At 36.0% G+C, this 22,724-nt stretch overlaps 1 protein-coding gene across 4 annotated transcripts in view; it reads left to right on the top strand.

Annotated features, from left to right (window-relative positions):
- Positions 1-22,724, top strand: part of PXDNL (peroxidasin like) — a 491,033-nt gene that overhangs the window by 317,863 nt on the left and 150,446 nt on the right. The window contains exons 5-8 of one of the 4 annotated variants that reach the window (XM_032315671.1): positions 8,257-8,328; positions 14,503-14,574; positions 17,828-17,997; positions 20,517-20,634. In XM_032315671.1, the coding sequence (XP_032171562.1) occupies positions 8,257-8,328; positions 14,503-14,574; positions 17,828-17,997; positions 20,517-20,634 (432 nt within the window). Of the gene's footprint in view, positions 1-8,256; positions 8,329-14,502; positions 14,575-17,827; positions 17,998-20,516; positions 20,635-22,724 lie in introns of those variants that run through there. The other 3 variants (XM_032315672.1, XM_032315673.1, XM_032315674.1) reach the window with 3 other exon arrangements.

The raw sequence follows: 22,724 nt of genomic DNA, 5'->3' as shown, positions 1-22,724 counted from the left end.
GATTTTCTCTGTCTTCTGTGCTCTTTATTTCTAATTAGATGCCATAGACATTTACCACATGCCAAGAGAGTTCTAGATGATTTTTTTAATATGATCTACAGTCCTCAACCACTTTAAAATAAGGCATCACTAGCTCCATATTGCAGAGAAGTGAGTGATCAATGTCATAGAGTAAGGGGTCATGTAGGGAGTTGATTACGGGCTCCTGTGCCCAAAGCTTGCAGTCTTCCATTGAATCATCCTATCTCTGTAAAAGGCCTGTGGTGACTGGTGGATTTTCTCTAGGGTTTCCCTACATCACTTTACACTTGCTGCCAGTTCATCCCAGGACCCTCATTTATTCATTTCTACACTACTATGAAAGCCTCAAGCTTCAACCCTTGTTCTGTTCCTTTGTACTACCTTTGGCCAGATTTGTGCCACTAAATTGCAACCCTGACGATATCAATTCCCTACATTTGAACCTCTTAATTTCCACCTAAAACAAGCACAAATCTATCAGGGAAGACAATCCATCAGGAGAGACAAACAATAAAAATAATAAATAATATACTGTATAGAATTATGTAAGCTATGACAAAGATTTAAAAATATATTTATGTATATGAGTAAAAACAGGGAAGGGAGGGGGCTTAGCTGTCCCAGGGAAGTGGAAATGTGGCTGTAATTTAAAACAGGAAGCCTCATTGAGGAGGGGCATTTGAGTCAAGTCTTGAACTGGAGGCACATAGGCTTGTGTACACCTGGGGAAAGCACAGAGTAGGCAAAGGGGAAACTCTTACAAACACCCTAAGCTAGGAGTATGCCTGGAATGTTAGAGAAGTAGCTTGGATGCTGATGTGGCCAGAGCAAAGAGACTAGCTCAGTTAGTTGCAGATCAAAAGAGTAGATTTTCTTTGTATTGTGAGTGATTTGCTTTTTGTTCTGAGTGAGCACTGCAGGGGTTTGAAGAAAGAGGTGGTAGGATTGATCTGACGGTTTTAAAATAGTTACTGTGACTTCTGCATTTTCTGCCTTCTTCTGACTTCTCTGTTGACAAAAGACTGAAGCCGGGAAGGGATAGGCATGGAGTTGTCAGGAGGCCCTTGGTATACACCAGGCCAGAGGCAATGGTGTCTCTGCTGTACTTTGTAACAGTATAGATTTTACATGGATGCACATTCTAGGTCTATTGAAAGTCACCACTTGGATGTAGGATTTACAGAAAGAAAGAAGTCAATGATGCTATCAAGTATTTTGGCCTAAGCAAGTAGAAGGAAGGGCCTTCAGTTGAGATAAAGGAGGCTGTGGGTGGCATGGGTTATGGAGGGCTAATCAGAACTACAGATTTGCACATAAGTTCCTGAAGTCTATTGGATAGCCAAGGGCACATATGAGGTAGGTAGCAGGCTTGGAAGCAGGAGTGTGAGTGAGTAGTCTGGCCTGGCTCTGCAGCTGGTTGTCACTGGACTACGGAAAGTATTCATAGTCACAAGACTGGATGGCACTGAGTGTGGCTAAAAGTGGGGGAAGCCTGGGGACCTAGCTCTGGGCATCCCTCATAGGAGGTTAGGTAAAGAAGAAGAAAACAGCGAAGAAATTTAAAAGGAGCAGCCCTTTAGCAGAATAGAAACCAGTGTGGAAAGTATATTGAGGAGGAGGCAGTCACTATAGGCTCAAATGTTGAAAAGTCAAATTTCAACAACAGTTCTGGCAGTTGACAATAAAAAATGTGCTGAACTTATCTTGCTTGCTATAGTGACAATTCAAAATGTGCTCCTCTGTCTTTATTTCATACATTTCTCTGGCATTTCAGAGTTACCTTTGCCTTTTACCTTAAGGAGGAAAATTGAGGGCAAAGGTTAAGAGCCATCTCACTATCTCTCCTGGATACCAAGAGATTTTCATAAGTTTGTCCCAGCCTGTTTCACTGGGTCACTTTTTCACCTCCTGCTTGAAGTGAGTCTTTCAGTTGCGCATTGCTACCATCCAACCCCTTCTCTCCTCTGCAGGGTCTTCCTTAACTTGCTTCATTTAGTTCTTTCCTCTTCTCTGGCACCCTTTTAATTGTTTCCCACCATTTTGTTTTTCCTGGACTCCAGCGTAGTTCTTCCACTCTTCAGTCCTTCGGTCTGTACTCCCTATAGCACCCAAAGTCACCACTACTTTTCCTTGCTTAAAAGTCAAACCAGGGCCAGGTAATGTTGTGGGGCTGTCTTGTGTTATTGGTTGTGGAGCAATAATCCTGGCCTCTTCCAACTGGATGCTTATAGCAACACCACCCCCAGCTGTGACAAACAAAAATATCTTCACAGATTGCCAAATATCCCCCAGTATGGGCAAAAGCACCCTAAGTTGGAAACCACTGATCTAGCTCATATCTTTTTTTCTAGCTAAATTCCAATCTTTTGTCCAATCGTTACCAGAAAATTTCTAAAATAAAAAAAAAATTCATTAAGGAATTCCATTTCTTTAAATTTTGTAATATGTCCTGATCACTTTCAGGATCAAGTTTAAACTTCCTTACTGACCTCTCGACTTCTACAGGCACAGATGACTCTGTCCAACTACTGCTCTGGAAAAAAGCATATGCTTTTATACTACTCCTGTGCTTCACATATACTTGTCTTTCCACTTCCTAAACTGCCTTTCTTCTTTTGTATCTAGGTAAGTACAACTTGTCCTTAAAAATTAGTTAGAGAATCCTATTTTCTGTACAACATTTCTCTACCTTTAAATCTGGTTTAGATTCTTCACACTCTCGTGGCATTCCATGCATACATTATCATAATACACAGCCTATTAGACTGCGGTCATTGATTTCTTATCTTTTACCTCTAACCAGACTCAAATCTCTGAGAAGGTCAAGGATCTTGGCTTACACTACAAAGGAACTCAATAAAGCCTATTAATGTTTTAATATGCTAAAGGATCACAGAGGAGTAAAGTTACTTTTGACCTGAACAGTCATTAAGTCCTTAGTGGAGAAAGCACCATTTGAATTGCCTCTAAATGGATGAGAAAACATTTTAAACACAGACACTAATGTTAAAAAAGGGAGATTCAGAGATGGGAAAATCAAAATTTGGTTAGAGTATGATTAAACTCATGTGAGAGAGGAGGGCATTCGCAAGTTGACACTAGATGTTGGGAAACCTTGAATTCTAGCAGAAGACCATCAGCACTCTTTTTCTGTAAGAGGTATCAGATAATTCAATATGGTAGATTGGAAAGAAAGGGCTTGATTTAGAAGGGCCACTTAAGGCTATTAATTCATGTGAAAAGAGATAAAGACTGGAATTGGACTATAACTATACTATTTGGAAACATGACTTTTTCCATAAGTATTCTAATTTAGGATTGATATAACTTTTTGATGTAAGAAGCTTGTACAATATAAATTTCCACTGTTTAAATGTAATCTTTTGTGTAATAGATTTTGATAGACTACACTATTTACTTAAGCATAGCATGCAAATAAAGTACTAGAAAGCTTTTCTCTTGAACCTAATGGATTATGGTAATTCAGTCATTTTTTCCTTTAAAATCAGTTAAAATAATTTACTATGCTCTGAAATAAAGATCTTCATTCAAATGCTTAATTAACTCCTAAACTGTATGAATAATTTATTGTTCTAACAGATCATTCATACTTGATATTGTGCAATGAAGCTAGAAAATGCATATTTTAATCCCATCTGATTCGTATGGAAAGTTAGAGTCATAATGGTGCATCTAGCAGATAAAAATTCTTTGGTGAATATAGAGGCAGGGCACTGTAGATCTCCAAGTCAGCTGTCACCTCAGTGTGCCTTCTCTGAGTTCTGTTTTAAGTGCAGGATTTTTGAGAGCTCATTCCAAACATCTCCTCAGCTGCATGCTCCCAATTCATGTTTCCTTAGTTTACGTTTTACATAGGACATGGAAAATTATATTCACAGACACACACAGACTCACACACACATGTAAGTTCTCTCCACTGGCAGTGTTCCTTTTTTCCTTTCTGAACTCAAGGCTTTTGAGGAAATAAAAAGTAGCTACTTTTTACAAAAGGGTTCGGTGCATTGAACTTATATTCTTTTTTGATTGTGCAGTTAGATACAGATAAATATAGTGTTCTTCTTTCCATCTCTGCTCTTACATTAGAGTGGGGTTGCCAAGGTGATGGTACATCACAGTGGATTTGTTTTTATGTGGCTCAGTGAGTTCAAGCTAAAAGCTAAATCAATACCAGCAACTTCTCTCCCTGAGAACCATTCTTTCTCTATTATTTTTGTTGTCATTCTCTGGCCACGTATTCTTGCTCTGCATGTTTTGTAAAACTTGGGAAGATTTTTGTCCTCATTTGGGTAGGCTAATACCTGGGACTGGCTGTGTAAATCAATATTTACTCAGGTAAGAGCTGTCAAGTATGTTATCCATGCTCATAAAAAACTGTGATTGTGAAACGTCTCTTTGGTATGAGATTAATTCAGAAAGCCCCAGGAATTTGCTAGATGTCCTTCAGGTTTGTTAACACCTAATAAGGTTTTGGGAAATGCAATAAAACATATATTATTACATAACTTACAAAAGTAAAGGTTAATGTAAAAATTTGTTGAGATTCTTCCTCAAGAAAATGCAGTGCCCTTTAGGATGTTGAGCCAATATTAATAAAGTTTTCATTATGGTTCATAAACCCATGTTTTGTTTTATATACCATGGAATGTTCTAAAAGCACAATGTTTTAGCTTTTTCTTTGCAAAGTCAATACCTGTGTAAAGGTACTGGCTAGTCATTTGTTCTTTTAGTGATCAACTACATATAAATATCTATCCATTAAGCCTGTGCTAGGAAACTGGGGATGTTGGAAATGAGCTTAAACCCAGTAGGGTTTCTGTCCTCATGGAACTTAGAGTCTAGTTAGGGAGGATAAACATGGATCAAACAACCACTCAAATTAGTATAAAATTGCAACTGTGCAGTGCAAATGCTGGTTGCTTATCCTACCATGTAGTATATATTAGATTGAAGTTCAATTAAAAGTATTTGAGGTGGAAGTTTCACCTTGGATGAGTCTAAAATTTGGAAGATTTGTTCTTGGGAGCATTCCTCAAATGGAGAATAAGCAGGGCTGTGATTAGTAGGTTCTCAGTATGTGCATGTTGGAAAAATACTATGCATTTTCTATGAATTACTAAGCATAAATTGTAAAGAAGATATTTAAATATAAAAAATTAGTATTTTTAAAATTTTTTAGTGATTGTGGAGTACAATCATAAAATCTATTGATTAAAAATATAATTGTAGATTAGTCCTTAACATCACAGTAGCTATGATATTGAACAAAGTGTTGTATGTCATTTTAACACTTAGATCGTCTTCTGGCCCTGATTTTAGTTGACTAAGTGATTAGAAGCCCTCTCAATGGAAGCTCTGCTCATACCTTCTTTTTAGTTACCTGGATACCGGTGTAAGCTCTGCAGGATGCTTGTTTGACTAATGATGCCAATGGGAAGTGTTTCTCTGAAACTCCTGTTTTTATGCGGTAAAAATTCCAATAAAGAAATTGTTCTCAAGAAGTTTAAAAGGTAGGAAAGAGGGAAATCAGGGGCTTCATTCATTCATAAACTAGAGTATTCACTTTTAAAATCTGAAATTTGACATTCAGTGGCTAAATGACAGACCTTGACTTGTGACCTCTTTTCCTATGGCTTCCTAGGTTGTTCCAGGAACTGGAATGTGATACTTTTCTTCAGTTAGGGACTCTACACCTGCCAGTAGAGGAAGGTATTAATGTAGTAGGATTGGCTGCCAGGCATGCTGAGACATAGCCTCCAGTGATGTCTGTAAGCCCTGGTCTCGTTCAGTGCATAGCCTGGATTCATTACTGGTTAGCTCTTGAGTTCTCCATGTGGAGCAGACATTTCCCTACCTGAGAAAGCCTTTGCTTTTGATGTTGTTGGGTCAGGTCTCACTAGGTCATCCATGTGTGCTCTGCCTGTCTGCTGATCTGTGTGCAGCTGCTCTCTTTGCCACCAGACTGCAGGCTTAGTTGATTTAAAAAAAAAAAAAAAAAAAAAGTACACATCTGCCTAAACTGAATGGTGATCTCAGCGATTCCAAGCTGTGCAAAACTGAGCAAGTATTGTAACCTCTCTATACCACATTTTTCCCTTTGAATGATGTAGATTTCTGTAGAACTCATCTCACAACATAGTTGTGAGGATTAAAAATGTTGTGAGGATGGAGGGTGTAGTGAGTGCTGTGAATTGTGTAAAGTGATGAAGCAAATAATACATTATATGTTAATAAAAAATGACTAAATGCATGTAATGCATGTGGAATAATAGTGTTTTGTGTTGCTACTGTTATTATTATTTAGTTCCTGCTAAAATTGAAGCCCTAATCAGCATTTATTCATAGTCGTCATGAAGTGTCCATTTGTACTCTATGTTAGTAAGCATGAAATCCCAACGATGCAATGCATTTAACTTGGAAAGAAAAATCCTGTAAATGGCCTCTTTCCAAAACTTTCTTCAATGTGGTCGCTGAAGCTCCTCTCTCTCCCTTCCTTCCTCCACACGTGGTCTTACCCTGAACACCCCATTCCCATCCCTTCTTTCTTGAACTCTTCCAGGCTCTACCTCCTCCATTGTGTGCTAGACCAATGACAGAAGTAAGGATTTTTAGAGGGTAGTATGTAGTATGTGTGAGTATGTGTGTGTAATATAAAGAACAAAGACAAAGTTGTTTTATGCAAGCATTAAGTCAATTATGTCTTACACAGTGTCATTGTTGTTGCTTTTATAATGAGTGGAATCCTTGGAAGGAATGTTGTGACCATCAGCCAGGTTGTGAAATTTCAGGGAGTGGGAAGGTACAGCACTGCCTCGAGGATCCATCCTAACACACTCAGAAATTATCCTACCATTTCAATTACATCCTCTTCATTTTATTGTAATTATTATGCTTTTGCATTGGTGTCTAAAGTGCTCATCCTATAATAATGATTTAATAAGAAAGGAGCCTATGAATGAAATAGATGTGTTTCTTTTCTTTAAAATGTTTTTATTTTTTTTAAGTAATTCTAATTGTGGTTAAATAAATAATTAATGCAAACATATAAAATATAAAGCTTCTCTTCTTGTGTCCTCACTTCAAGTCAAATAACTTTCTGTTGACTAAGTCAAGTGCAATTTATTGTGTTCCTTGGTTTGGACATAATTCAGTATGAGACTGGGTCTGTTCTATCTCATGGCAAATTTTATGTTTGAGGTACTTTCTGCAGACAGTTCACTATAGACTACTGGATGAGGCTGTTGGTTTCATTTCAATGATTTTGATAAAGCTATTTTAGAAGTCAGGTGCAAGGTGGATATTTAAATTTTTGTAGAGAACTATGTAGCCTTATCAGTGGATCTAAGATTTCCTCTACTCAGCCCTCTGTTTTCAAGGAATGTTTCTCCATTTCATCACAGAATTTCTGAGAGAAAGGGAAACTTTCTGTCCTCAGTTCTGCTGCTTATTATTTCAAGAGAAGCCTTTCTGAAATGGCAGCTTTGGAAATTTCTACATAAGGGGTTACCAAGGACTGAAAAGGTCTAGTTCTAAATGGATTAAAACAAGATACATTATTTTGTATATATCCTTAGGCATAAATAATTCATTTTAAATAGTCATCATATTACATAAAATAGGTCATTTCTTATCTTCTCTAGCAGGAGCATTTCCCTCTATCCTGAAATGCAATAAGCATGTGGTCACGTGTAACGTGTCTTATTATCCTAGCTTCACTTTAAAAATTTTAATAAGTAGGGGCACCTGGGTGACTCAGTTGGTTAAGTGTCTGCCTTTGGCTCAAGTCATGATCCCAGGGTCCTGGGATAGAGCCCCGAGTTGGACTCCCTGCTCAGTGGGGAGCCCGCTTTTCCCTCTTTCTCTGCCCCTGCTTGTGCTTTCTCTTTCTTTTTCTCTCACATGCTCTCTCTCTCTCTCTCAAATAAATAAGCAAAATCTTTAGAAAAATTTTTGAGTTGGAAGCATGACTTCACTAACCAGGTAGCATCTTTCTACTCAAGAGTGCTGCCTAAGAGAAGAGGTGACATTGAGTACTGCTTCTGGATATGCTTCCTCTTGGTTCCCTATTGGAACATCAGGTTTTAGACCCAGGACTGTAAAGAACAGAGGGGACTTGAAGTACTTCAGACTGAATTTCAGGGAAGCTATGTTAATTCCTTAAACATTTTATTTTGCTCACCAGCACAAGAAATAACCAACTTGTTTTATGCCTTCCAGGTATATTCATTTCAACCAAATAGAAACGCTACAGGCGGAGACCTTTGGAGACCTTCTCAAATTAGAGCGACTGTAAGTGTTGGCTTTTTAGACTCCTTTGTTTCTGCTTTACTTTTTCAGTTTATACAATGTATTGACTGCCCAGGAGATCAGGACATTTTGTTGAAAGCCTATGAAGCAAAGTCTGTACCTTTGTACTATAAGACAGAGTTACTGTACACCATTCTATCCTTTGAAATCAATGGAGAAAAGACGAATAACCCAATTAAAAACAGGGCAAAAGCAATGAACACTTCACGAAGGTGGTAAAAAACCACTCTGCAAACTTATGGCAGAATCTACCACAATTTACCATACACATCCCCTATGGCCTATCCATCAGTTCCACTTCAAGTTATGGACACAACAGACATGCACATGTGTGCATATGCGTCAGAAGTGTGTTCTGGAGTATTAATGGCAGATAACAACTCCACCCTAGAGGTACTCAAGCATTCAACAACAAAAGAAGACAAATAAGTTGCTGGATATTCATATATATATATAGCACATGTGAATCTCAAACATTTTTAGCAAAAAAAAATCCAAACATTGAAAATTACATTGTTTGACTTTTTTTTTTTTTTAATTCAGAAATAGCAGGAACATGTGTAATAGCTAGAAGTTAAATAGTGGTTACCTTTGGAGAGAAGGAGATGTTAAGCAACAGCAGGAAGGAGCTTCTGGAGTCCTGGCAGTTTTGTCTTTTTCTGTTTTCCCAGCCGTATTCACTTTCAGGAAATTCATCATACTTATAGCATGATGTGTGTTTTTCTAGATGAATGTTTAATAAAATAAATTTTCTAGATGAATGTTTAATAAAACTTCATTAAAGACAATGACAAACCAAAAGAATACTTGGACACTCTCCTTTTGTATTGTCTTTTATCAGATGAAAATACTCTAGCCCTTCATTTCCTCTAATACCTTATATTAACAAATTAATTGTGATTTTAGCACAAGATATGGATTTTTTTTAATGAACAGAAAAAGTGCAGAATGATGTAACTAAACTTAATCAGGAATCAGTTTGAATTAAAATATATCTGAAAAGAAATTGTAATTAGGAGTCTGTAGGTTTTGAAAAGGATGCCCTATGATTCTGATACATGAAATAGGCTAATAAAATTAAAAGATAAAAAAGAGCTAATCGACCATTTTTCCATGTCATTACTCCAGACTTATTCACATATTGAAGTATAGGAACTGTAATGCATAAAATTTCATTGTTTAGATTTGTGTTCTTGCTTTGCTGAATGTCATGGAGGAGCGAACTTTCCCCATTTCCTGCTCTATCAGGCTTCAGTTCCACCTCATGAAATTCAAGATTTAGCATCACAATGACTAATAACCTCAAAAAAACCCGAGCCACTGACTTTAATGTTGGGGAAAGATTTGCTGATAAAAATAAGCACTGCTTTCCTCCATTGAAAACTGGGAAGGGGTGATTCCTGTTCCCCAAAGGAGATCTTGAAGCCCTCACAGGCCTGTTGATAGTGAGGGCATCTCCTACCTTTCAGAGTGGGCTGTTATCTTGGGATCCATGAATGTCTTGAAGGAGTAGGGAACGGAGCAAGGATAAAAGGTTTAACTTTTAGTTTTCTCCCTATTATGTAAATAAAAACTATATACATATTTTTGAAAGATCTCTGAATATATTAATCACAATGTATTTTTGTTATATTTCTCTTTTTTTTTAGTTCTTTGAATTCCCCTGCTTCCTCTGGAGTTGGTTTTTTTTTTTTTTTTTTTTTTTTTTGTCTTGGTCTTTCTTTGCCATGGTCCTGATTAAGCTTCAGTGCCTTGTGATCCTTGATATTTATACTTGAAAATATTGGTTGGGGGTCTAAGTTTCTCCTGTTTTCTTGTAGGTAGGTCTGTTTTCTTCCAAAATTTCCCATTTGGGAGGGAATTTAAAAATTTTTTAAATTCCAAAGAGAATTTTAGTTTGGACAGTTGGGTAGGAAAATGGCAGATTTCTCCATCTAAAATACTAGAATGTGAAAGGAAAGGCTTCCTCTTCAGTTGCTGCTCCACACAAAATTAGTTACTTTTCTTTGTCAATTTTTAAAACTTCTTTAGAGAAAAACCTATAAAAATAATAAGAAATATATATATGTGTATATATTCAGTGAGAATAATATTACACTTGATAAATAATATATTTAATAATGAGAAATATATATATATAAATTTTCTTCCTCTTAGCATTTGGCCACAGCTACAAATTAATTACATTTCTCCATCCACATGTTCAGTGAACCTCATTTACCATCCTGTCCCTCTACTCGGTTTGGTGTCTTGGGTCCCAAACAATCAGATTGTTCCTGCTTCATATATTCCCTGGGATTCTGCTTTTTCTGTTTCATTTTCCAACCTTCTTCCATGCATTTTGTATTTTCCAGAGTTCACTGAAATCTCTTATCTGTTGATAACCTTATGCATCCTGTCCTTTTGAGTGTTATAGGTTTATTTATTGTATTGACCATCTGAGCTATTATTTCAGTTGACTTCTAAAAGAGAATGAGGCAAATTTCCATGTCTCATTCACTCTTTTGAGTTAGAATTCTTCTCCCTATAACCTTGAAGTGTGTTTGTTGAGATAATATTTTAAATATTAAAATTAAATTATTTTGTTAAGGTAATTCTCAATCTATACAAATTCAGCATGACTTTGTCTGTAACCACACATCCTCAAGTAATGTGCATTCAGCAGTGGTAGTAACAATATTTAGGAGAGTTCTTTACTTACAGGCTTTGATAAAAGTCCCCATGTGTTGCATTCATAAATACCAACCTCTACCACTTGTGTGGAATGTTCTTTTCCCTGGGTGCATGATGCCAATACAGGCAAGTGAAGACATGCATCTTCATATATCCTATAAAGAGAGGAGTTAGTTTGAAAATCCTGGTCCTTTACCAAACTTAAAATTTTCCCTACCAATAAGCCTTACTCTTAAAGAGTCATAAACTAGTTATTATTATGTCACCAAGCAGAAGAATCTTTACACTTTGGTGAAGGCACATAGGTTGAAATATTCAAGCTGGTAATTTAGAGCTTGATGCACAGGCAGAAAATTGCAGTAATGCTTGTCAAAGTATATAAAAATATGACTTTTTGTGTAATAATTTGTGGTTGGTATTGAAGAACCTGATAACTGTGCTATTTCTCCCCAGTACCACTTGCCAATTGCAAAGTAGTGAGACTGTAGACGTTCTTCATAAGGCTGGATCCCTGTATTTATTTCATATGCACACTGACCTTGGCAAACTATATATAGCTTCTATATTGCATGGTTTTTCTTTTAGAAGCTTTAATGAATCTCTCTTTAAAAAATAGGAAAAATATACCAAGGAAAGGAAACCCTGGTATTCTGTAGCCATAAAGAACATTCATGGTGACTAGAATACATTTCGTTTTATTGGTTTGGAAAGAATACCAGTTTGAAACAGCATCACACGGGATGCTTTATGGAGCAGCAGGGACTGGCATTGAATCAACCAGCCCAGAGATATCTTCTTTATCACGCATGTACCTCACTACAGCAAAGGCTCTTTCAAGAGCTTTCTCTAAGTATAGGATCTGAATATGGTTTTCTCTACACCTTAGAAGTCTCTTGGATTTCCGGTGGTGATGTCTTGAGATGCTAACCTAAATTTCAGGCAGAAGATATACTTTTCTCTCCTCAGAACATTAATGTTGAAAAAAACCATTCATGGCTTGGTTTGTTTGATAATGTGTATATTTCTGTCACAAGAAAGAGATTAGACTTTGCATCAATTTCAGTGCAACGGATACTGTTAATTTTCTTTTTAACCAAATATCTTTGGTAAAAAATATTAGCAGCAAATAATTATTATATGAAATTTCCAATACAGGAAGAGATGCTTTTTAGGTCTTATTGGGGGCAAAACAATCAAAGTGGTATTTCTACAAGTACAACTCAACAAATAGCAGAAGCATTTTGAAGATTAACTTCACAGAAGTTGGAAAGAAGAAAGAGGAAAAAGAAAGCATAGGCATGCAGTTTTGCACCCCTGCTGAACAGTACCACTGAAATATGACTACTATTTTGGTGTTGTCACTGACATAGTAATCTAGGATGAATAATAATAATTATTATAATAATAAGCTCATTTTATAGACAAAGGAACTGAGGTTTAGAGATATTAATCTACTTGAAAACAAATAGTTATAGATATAACAAGTAGCAATAATATCTGATTTGGGAACCCTAATAATATGTATGACAGAAACTAATGTTGAAATAACATTAATTTGGACATTTTGTCACTATATCAAATGAAGGAAAAATTTTGATAATAATTTTTCAACATTTACATACCTTGTTTCAAAATCTGTGATGATGAAAATATTATTATTATTATTATTTTTCTTGACTTGTTCTGCCTGTTCAACAATTCTGGTCTACTTGGCTTGGAAAATAAATAGCATCTTTTAATCTCTGATTATTGATGCAATTTCCAGCCTTTTAAATATGATAAGAGAGAGGCACCTGGGTGGATCAGTTAATTAAGCAGCTGCCTTTGGCTAAGGTCATGCTCTCAGGGTCCTGGGATGGAGCCCCATGTCCCTGCTTAGCAAGGAGCTTGCTTCTTCCTCTCCCTCTGCCTGCTACTCTCCCTGCTTGTATGCTCTCTCTCTTTGTCAAATAAATAAATAAAATTTTTTAAAGAAATATTTTAAGAGAACAATCAACATCATTTTTACTGTTGTTATCACACTGGGCTCTACTAGTTTTAAATAGTGAAGTAAGTTTATAGTCCTACAAAAAAACACGTGAATAGTTGTCCAAATTATGTGGCTTTCCCCAGGGTTCAGCTGCAATGTACTACAAGCTACTTCTCCATTATTAAATTCTATTCCAATATCTCCTGAGATATGCATATGGGTTAGGGCTTTTGGGGAATGACAATTACTGTGTGACTTCTGTCTGTACGCCCATCTTAACCTAACTAACTGTTCACTGTTTCTTCTCTTGTCATTGCTTCTGAGTTTGGTGAATTGGGTGGGGCAGGAGAAAATGGGTATAAAGAACTAAAATAGTAAGGACCAGGAAAAAAATTCTATCTACTCAGAAGTGTATCAAATTCCAAAGTCATAAAAATATTTTGACTCCTGAGGACCCCTCGTTACCTTAATCCCTAATTGAAAAAATAGTGAAAATTAAACAAAATCCATACATTCCTAGGAAAACATGGTCAGATAATCTTATTTAATTTTGAGATGGGGCACTGGCCATGGAATTGGACTCAGAGCGAGGCTGGTTGTAGCTGTTAACATTTTCTACACATTATTTGATTATTTGTGCTCATTTCCCACAGTCCCTAGAAATCAGTGGCATGGAGCTTTCCTGTTTTGCAGACTACTGTTTCGTCCTCTCTTCAAACATGTGCTCTTTGTTGAATATGTTTTCAGCTGTGCTAGTGGGTAAATGAAGCGTAGCTGGTGATTTCCTAGTCACAGTTTTTCTCCTCACAGTGGGAAGAAGTGGTATGGCCAAGGCAGTGTTCAGGGAACCCACTCTGGTGCAGAACCGACCAGGTGGAAGGAAGGATAGAAATACTGTGGCCCTGGGCCTCAGAGTGCCATTGGCAACAGAGCCTGGGAATGTGCTTCTCTGTGATCTGCCTGGAGCACGGACATGGGCATGAATTTGAAAGGGAACAGGCAAATGGTTGGCTGAGCCAGGAACCACAGCAGCACCAAATGGAACTGTCATTTAGCAAGACTGCCGGTGGCCTGTAAGTGAAAGTAGACAAAGGGTTGCCATCCACAGGATCCAGTTAATCATGGCTCTCTTGCAGGCTGCTGCAGTCATACATCATTGTGCCATTCTTTTTGATGAATACATTCTCTACCTTGATTTCCTATGTGTTTAAAGACTTATTTCTGTGATTTTTCTCCTTAGCATTTGTAATCTCTAACTAAATAAAACAAGAAATGCAAAAAAACCATGGGTCAGAAAGTATATACATGTAAATCTTTAAAAATGTGCTTGCATAAGTGACACTCTTTTGTATTTGCCCTTTCTCACTGAAATACTTTTAAAAATGTATTTGGATCCACAATTCATTAAAAAAAAAAAAAAAAGAAAGAAAGAAAGAAAGAAAAGAAAAGAAAAAGAAAAGCTCTCCCAAAGCATCATTGCCCTGTTGTGATTCAAAGTTACCTTTGTTTTTCAGGTTTTTGCATAACAACAGATTATCTAAAATCCCGGCTGGGAGCTTTTCTCATCTGGATTCATTAAAGAGACTGTAAGTGAAAGCAAGTGCACAGAAATAGAAACCTTATGATTTTCCCCCAAATAAATAAATCCTAAGCAATGATTTGCCTTTGTCTCCTTTGGCCCTGAAAGATCATTGCAATTCTAGCGTGTAAGGGAGAAAATGGTTTCGTTAACTGCAGAGTGATACAGGACGCAGACAGTCGACTAAGCTTTCATGTCTTCTCTCAGAAGTGACATTCAAAAGGAATATTGAAGATAGAAGTTTTCCTTGGTTCTCAGTAATTTCCTCGCTGGTCAAATCTAAAGACTCCCAAGACTTCTTTTCCTTTAACTTTTATTTAAAAAGAGATGTAAGAAGTTCCAAAGAAAGTCTAACTCCTCTGGCCAGGCCTCAGAAGTTTTCCCTTGTTGCAGGTGTGGTTACTGATAGAGTTCATTTCTTCCTACACTAAAAAATTTGGAGTAAACATCCCAATCCTGTTTGAGCCTCCAGCTGCCTCGCTTTTCTCTCTGCCTGTGTGAATCACTCGCTTTTACCCTGATCTGTCTCTTCACCCCTTTCTCTGGGTAGACTTCTGCTTTATTGATGGATTTGGGATTATTGTTTTTTTCCCTCAGTAAGTCCCAGTTATCAGGTAAAAGTCACATGTCCTGCTTCCCAGAGCTATTTGGAGGGCACGGAGTGGAAAAATCACAAAAGTGTATCTCTCAGCTGTCTTGGAGGTCATGCTGTTGCTGGTGTCTTTCTGGTGTAATGTGTCCAGGTCCAGGTCAATGGGCGAGGAAATCAGAACACTGGGGCAAATAAATTTGTGTTTAATTGGTGCCTGGAAATAACGCTTGGAATCACTGTGTTTCAAGGATCATAATTAATCAGGAGGACCATTCACCTAGCCCCAGTCCATTTTGTCAAGTGTATACTCTACTTTCATTGCAATTCTCACAGTAGACGCTGCTTTACTGTGTTTTCTCCTCAGGCTGTGCTCTTTGTGTCAGAACCACATCTGCTTGAAGATTCTCCTTTTCTGTCAAAATTTCCTCACTTCTCAGAACTGGTTGCACCACAGCCATTTGGATTAGCGCATCGATTCTTGTTTTGTTTTTATAAAAGACTTTATCTCTAGAACAGTTTTAGGTTTGCAGAAAGTACTGAGACGTCCCACACACCCTTTCTTCCTAAAGAGCCTCCCCTCCATCACCCTCCACTGGAGTGTTACCTTTGTTAAAATTTATATCCCACAATCACTCAAAGTCCGTAATTTATCTTAGGGTTCACTCGTGTTTATTGTACTTGGCATGGGTTTAGATGAATGTATAAGAACATATATCATCACTATAATGTCACACGGACTATTTTCACTGCCTTTAAAGTCCTCTGTGTCCCACCTATTCATCCTCTCCTCCCCTAACCTCTGGCACTAGACATTTTACCGTCTCCATAGTTTGGTCTTGTCTCGAATATCATACCGTTGGAATCATACAGCAGGCAGCCTTTGCAGATTAACTTCTTTTATTTAGTCATAGGCATTTAAGATTCTCCCATGTCTTTTCATGGCTTACTAGCTAATTTCTTTTTAGTGCTGAATAATATTCCATTGTCTAGATGAACCAGTTTTTTTTATCCATTCACTACTGAAGGACATTTGTTGGCTTCCAAATTTTGGCAATTATAAATAAAGCTGCTTTAAACATCCGTGTGTAGTTTTTTTGAGGGGACATTGTTTACACTTCCTTTGGGTAAATACCAAAGAGAATGATTGCTGGATGGCATGGTTAAAGTACGTTTCGTTTTATAAGAAATTGCCAGATTGTCTTTCAAAGTGGCCATACCATTTTTTAGCCCCAGCAGCAGTGAATGAGAGCTCTGTTGTTCCACACCCTCACCAGCATTTAGTGTCATCAATGTCCTGGATTTGGCCATTCTAACAAATGCGTAGTGTTATCTCATTGTTGTTTTAACATTCTTGTTTTAAGTCATATCTGGAAACTGAAAAATGTCAAGGCATTTTGTAACAGGTCATGGGATGCTTTATTTTAGTAGCAGTAGGAATATATATATATATATATTTTGTTTGTTTGTTTGTTTGTTTGTTTTGTTTTTGTTTTACTTGCTTCATTCTCTTTTGTTGAACTTATCACTTGTGGTTAGAGTCACTGTCTTTGTATACTTGCAATTATAATTCTTTAAACGTTTCTTTTCTATATACATTTCTATCTCAGTATCATTCTTGACTTCTCAGGCTCTCAGAAAGTCTTGAAATGCTAAATCTCCTGTTTGTTTTTCTAATCCCTTTCTATTATACTTTCTTGTTAAAATTTAGTAGCAGCTTTTCTTTGTTGTTTTGTTCTAACTTCTTACGTTTTAATGAAACTGCATTAATTGCATTGCTGGAACACCCACAGAGAGATAAATACTCATAAAGAAGCAGAGGGAGACCCTTCTCACAGTGATGTGCCAGTATGCATATTATATGCATGTGCTATATATATTTCAAATGTTTTAAGCTAAATATAAGATAATGTTGTTAGTATGTTATGTTGATGAAGTGTCTCTTTTCATAGATGGCACACTGATCACTTACGGTCATGGTAAGCTGACATACAGATGATTTGAGCAAAGTTTTCCAGGGTCCATGAGATCTTGTTCAGTCGAGCACTTGTGCCTAGTTATTCCAAATCCTCAAACCCATGACTGTCCAGGCTGTAATTTACACATGAATATCAGAATAAAGGAAAGTAACTGAGGGCTAGTAAATAAACTACATGTACCCCCAATAAACTCTATCTTCCACACTGAAGTCTCTCAACTACTGGGATTGTCACTTCACAGGTAACACCTGGGATTCTGAGAAACCGGCGTGAATCACATGTGCCCTATCGCCTCAGGAGCTGTGTGTTACACCTGATAGGGGTATCCCATCTGAACCATATCATTTCTAACTCATGACAACCACATTCCTTCCAAGAGTACTGAAAAAATTAATGAAGTGTTTTCTAAAAAGTGCTTTTGGATCTTTAAGTGAAAGGGATTATGCAAATACAAGTGACACATTACTCTATTTTCAAATAGAAAGATTTGAATTTGAATTTACCTTATGCTTTTCTTTCCCTTCTAAACTGCCCACCGAGCAGTGAATAGTCCAAGTGAGTAATTTGGGTGTTGTGATTCTTGACTGAATACTATCAAAAGACAGTTGTCTTTTATTTAGCACACTTGTTGTGACATCTGATTTAATAGTTACTAAAATTTCAACAGTTGTAATTCTTACCTGCATGCCTAGGCGTCTGGATTCCAATGCTCTAGTTTGTGACTGTGATTTAATGTGGCTGGGGGAACTTATGCAAGGCTATGCCCGAATTGGCCAAACTCAGGCTGCTGCTACATGTGAATATCCCCGAAGGCTCCAGGGACGCTCCATCGCTTCGTTAACAGTAGAGGAGTTCAACTGTGGTATGCACTTTTCTCTCTGTGTGTAAAATGGAAATGTCTTTTGTTTGCCCCCTTTCTATAAAGGTTTCTATATGATGTTGTATTTGGAAGAACATAATACCAGAAAATGTTATCAAGGGATTTAGTTAAAAGTATGGTCAATGGCCTTGAAAAATGAAGTTTTTATCATCCATAAACAGAGCTGAGATGGTCCTTGAGCATCATTTAATCCCACTTTCAAATTTCAAAGGAGAAATATTAAGGGAAATTATTTTTCAACAAGGTCACAGGACACTCTGACCAGCATTAAAGTTTTCCCTTAAACCAGTATTACTTAAGTGTTAATAAATCAATAATTGAGGTTTTTTCAACTTCAGATCAATCAAATGATTTTTAATATTCATAATAGTAAAGCAAACCCTGGATTTGGTAAGCATAGTTCTTATTCTGACCACTTTAATAATTCTATCAGACTTTAGTTAAGGATCCAAGTATAGTTTCTTAGAAATTATTTGGTTCTCGGTGTGTTTGGGTGGCTCAGTTGGTTAGGCATCTGCACAGTTCAGGTCATGATTCCAGGGTCCTGAGATGGAGCCTTGTGTCCTGCTCCCTCCTCAGCGGGGAGTCTGCTTCTCCCTCTCTGCCTGCTGTTCCTTCACCTTATGCTCTCTCTCTCTCTCTCAAATAAATGAACCAACTCTTCAAAAAAAAAAAGAGAATTTATTCAGTTCTCCCTTCAAGCTTTTAATATAAATAAATATCTACCTGTGTATCTATCTAATCTATTTTATATATAGCTTTAAATATGAATAAATGAATATACATACATAGGCATGCATATGTGTGATAATTGGGCTCCCTGAAAATATACTAGGGCGATAGCTTATAGCAGAAATTGCTTTCTAATGCCCCATTCACTGGAAGCCAGTATAGTTTAATTTTATCCAGACTGAGAAGAAAAGTGACTTGTCTTTATTTATAAATAAATCTCAAATTTGTCCATAACATCCATCTTTACTATCAACTCAGAGTTTATGTCCTAGCCAAGTTTGCTGGGAATTTAGAGCATCTTAACTGCTGTCCCAGCTTTCATTTTCTTCCCTCTCCAATCTATTATATTTGGGGAGATCTTTTAAAACACAGATCTGATGATATAATTCTTCTGTGCTCTTTTATAGCTTCCCATACCTTCAAATGAAACGCCAGATCCTTAACAAGACCACACTTCCTATATGTTGTGGCCCTTGGCTACTCTGTAACCTTGATTCATTCTGCCTCCGAATCTGTCAGTGATGTTTAGTCATTATGATGTTCTTTCAGTTCCTAGAAGTTCTTAAGCTTTTTTTCAACCAAGACTCTCTATACGTTATTTACTCTGCCTACAATATTCTTCTTGCCTCCCTTCTTTTAAGAGCCCTCTTCTTAAAGATTAGTTACTTGGAAAAGCTTTATTTAATTTTGCTCTCTACTCACCTTTTCCCTATCCCACACACTCTGAGTCAGGTCCCTTTTCATAATCTATCAAATCATCATTTATTTTTCTTAGCATTTATAGCAACATATTATCATACATGTTTGTGTTTGTTTTACTTTCAGTTGCTTTAACAAAACTATAAGCTCATGAGTACAGAGAATTTGTTTTGATCATTGTTTCATCACCTACTTAGCACTATGCCTGACACACTGTAATGTTGAATTCTTTTTTAAAATAAATATATGTAAATGAATCATACCATTTTTCTAGAAAGGATAAGGCCAGGATATTGGTTATATGGACTTTTGTTGTAGTGGTTAAGATTAATAGAAATAAATGTAACATTCTCCAGACATGTCAGATCTGGTTATTTATTAATGATTGGAAGTCTCAAATGATCCACTTAAAAAGAAAGAGCTTTATCATTTAGAAAGGTTTAAAAAATTATGTTAAATTTGTTGTAGAAAGGCAAAGTTCCCTTTTTTAAATTGTTCTCTATAATTTAAATTCAATAATATTGTCTGGTTCATTAAATATCAATCACTTATTGAAATTATTTAAATGTTTCCATGTTCATCACTAATTATTATCTGAGAATGGAAACACTAATTTATATTAATAAGTAATGTTGTTCAACCAGGTTTGAGGTCTAGACATACAAATTCTTATAAATTGTATAAAGTGGGTAGTTAGATGCTAATTGTCTAGAGAAATGCCTGCAAAATTGCAAGCTCAACTGAAGTACTTAGCTTGAAATATTGACCCATAAACTCAAACTCCTTCCATAAATATGGCTGTATTGGACTACTAGAAATAAAAGCATAGGGAAATTTATTTAATTTACCTCATTGGAAATTCCTTTATGCAGTAAATCTTTCAAACTTCTAAAGTTTTGTGAAATATATGTCTAACATCAAAACTGGTACATTACTGGGTAGATGCAGTATAATTTGTAAAACTTTAATGTAGAAGGAAATTAAAATTATCTGTAGTCCTTTGTCAATAATATTTTAGAATACTGTAATTTTGTGTCTTTAAAAGTATACCAATAATTCTTCTGTTACAGAGAGTCCTCGAATTACTTTTGAGCCCCAAGATGTGGAGGTAACATCAGGGAATACTGTCTACTTTACTTGCCGGGCTGAAGGAAATCCTAAACCGAAGATTATTTGGATACATAACAAGTAAATACTGAGCATAGACATGTGTTAATTCCCAAATTATCAGTGTTTCTTGATATTTCATAAAAATGCCTTTTAACTGTCATCTTTTGACTGGAAGTATCTGGAAGACTACTTAAAATGCCTTTTAACTGTCATCTTTTGACTTGGAAGTATCTGGAAGACTACTTAAAATTCTATATTTCCAGATATCAATGATTGTGAAATTGAGTAAAGGAATTTTGCATTATTTCTAGAAGGAGATATTGGGATAATAACTAGTATGTTTTAAAATCTGAACATAATTAGACATAACCTCACCTTAATTATTTTAGTTTCAAACTGGTATTTTACATTTGATGTTGCAAATTTGACATAGTAAGTCAGTAGAACATTACATAAGTGAATTGGGAATAAAAAATATTTCAAGACTATTTAAAATACTAGTCACTTACTTTATTCTTATTGCACTATTTGATAAAACATGGTTTCTATGAGTCTAAAACACTGAATATAAAGTTAAATAGTGATAACAAACTTACAAAAAGTTAAAATTTTAGAGTGGGAAAATAATGTGAAATAGATACATAGAATGAATCATACACTTAATACATTCAATGATAGTACTTGGACAATTATATTATCATTAATTGTATTATTGGTAACTAGCATGGTTTGCATGTGTCTTTTGCATGCCTCCACAAAATTTCATTGGTTGTTTTCTATCATGTGTGTAATCAACTCTAAATTTTTATGCTTTTATTTATAAATAAAATATATTTTATACCTTTTTGTATATAATTTGTATTCGTAATTGTAGTAAAAAAAAAAAAACCAGACATGTTTGTAAAATGTGTTGTTAATTCAAGCAAAAATCTAATAAGTATAGGTTAAAAATAGCTTGGAAAGAAGGCAATTATGAATGCTATTAAATCTGGAATCTGGCCCAGGAGAAAGACATCAGTTGATAGAAAACTTCAATTTATTTCCATCTGGTGATTATTCAAGGGTACCTGAGAAATAGAAATTGCTGCTTGTAATGCCTTCAAACTGCTTGCTCTGCCCTCTTACAGTTTAAATTCAGTCATTATGTGTTCAAGGTTACAATGGTACTGACTAGTATTCAGAAAGGAACAAATAAAAAATCATATTGCCTGATGTATGACATAAGAGTTTGAAATATGATGACTAAAGAAGCTAAGATGCATTTTAAAAGAAACAAAGAAATTGAAAAAAAAGGAATAAGATGAAGGAAAGGTGAACCTTAGATAGAAATTTCTGTTATAATATTAGCCATTTCGTATAGAAAAAAATAGAAATGAAAAGGAAGAATTCATACCAAAAAATGTTTAACATTAACAAATCTTGCTGATTATTTGTCATCAAGGATTTTTTAATAAAAAGATAATATATACTCGGGAGACAAACCATAAGTGACTCTTAATCTCACAAAACAAACTGAGGGTTGCTGGGGGGAGGGGGTTTGGGAGAAGGGGGTGGGATTATGGACATTGGGGAGGGTATGTGCTTTGGTGAGTGCTGTGAAGTGTGTAAACCTGGTGATTCACAGACCTGTACCCCTGGGGATAAAAATATATGTTTATAAAAAATAAAAAATTAATTAAAAAAAAAAGATAATATATATATGCTGAAAGTATGTGAAATGTAATGTATAGTACAGCAGATAATTTGAAACAAACATCTGTTTAACATAAACTAGGCCAAGAAAAGAAAATACTACCAATTCATTAGAAGCTACCTAGATGTTTCTTCCTTAACATTCTCCTGCTTTCTTCCCCTGAAGATAACCTCTATCCTGACTTTAGGGTCCATAGAACAGTGGGTTAAGAACTGATTAGACATAAGCAAATGTGGAATTAGAGAATTAGAGGGTATGTCTGTTGGAGTAAATTATCTGTCAGGGTAAGAAACATGGAAACTAATCCAAAGGTCCAGGACATCTCCACTAGGAATTCTAGAAACAGAAGTTAGAAATAATGAGCTGGAGTCAATGTTTAGAGAAGTAACAATAACTTTTCCAGAAATGAAAAAAAATCATGAAATTTCAGATTAAGAATTGTACCGATTCCCAACTAGGACTTAAAAAAGAAATC

This window comes from Mustela erminea, chromosome 16 (genome assembly GCF_009829155.1).
Source record: "Mustela erminea isolate mMusErm1 chromosome 16, mMusErm1.Pri, whole genome shotgun sequence".
In the NCBI taxonomy this organism is placed as follows: Eukaryota; Metazoa; Chordata; class Mammalia; order Carnivora; family Mustelidae; genus Mustela; species Mustela erminea.
This window is presented reverse-complemented; position numbering and strand designations above follow the sequence as displayed.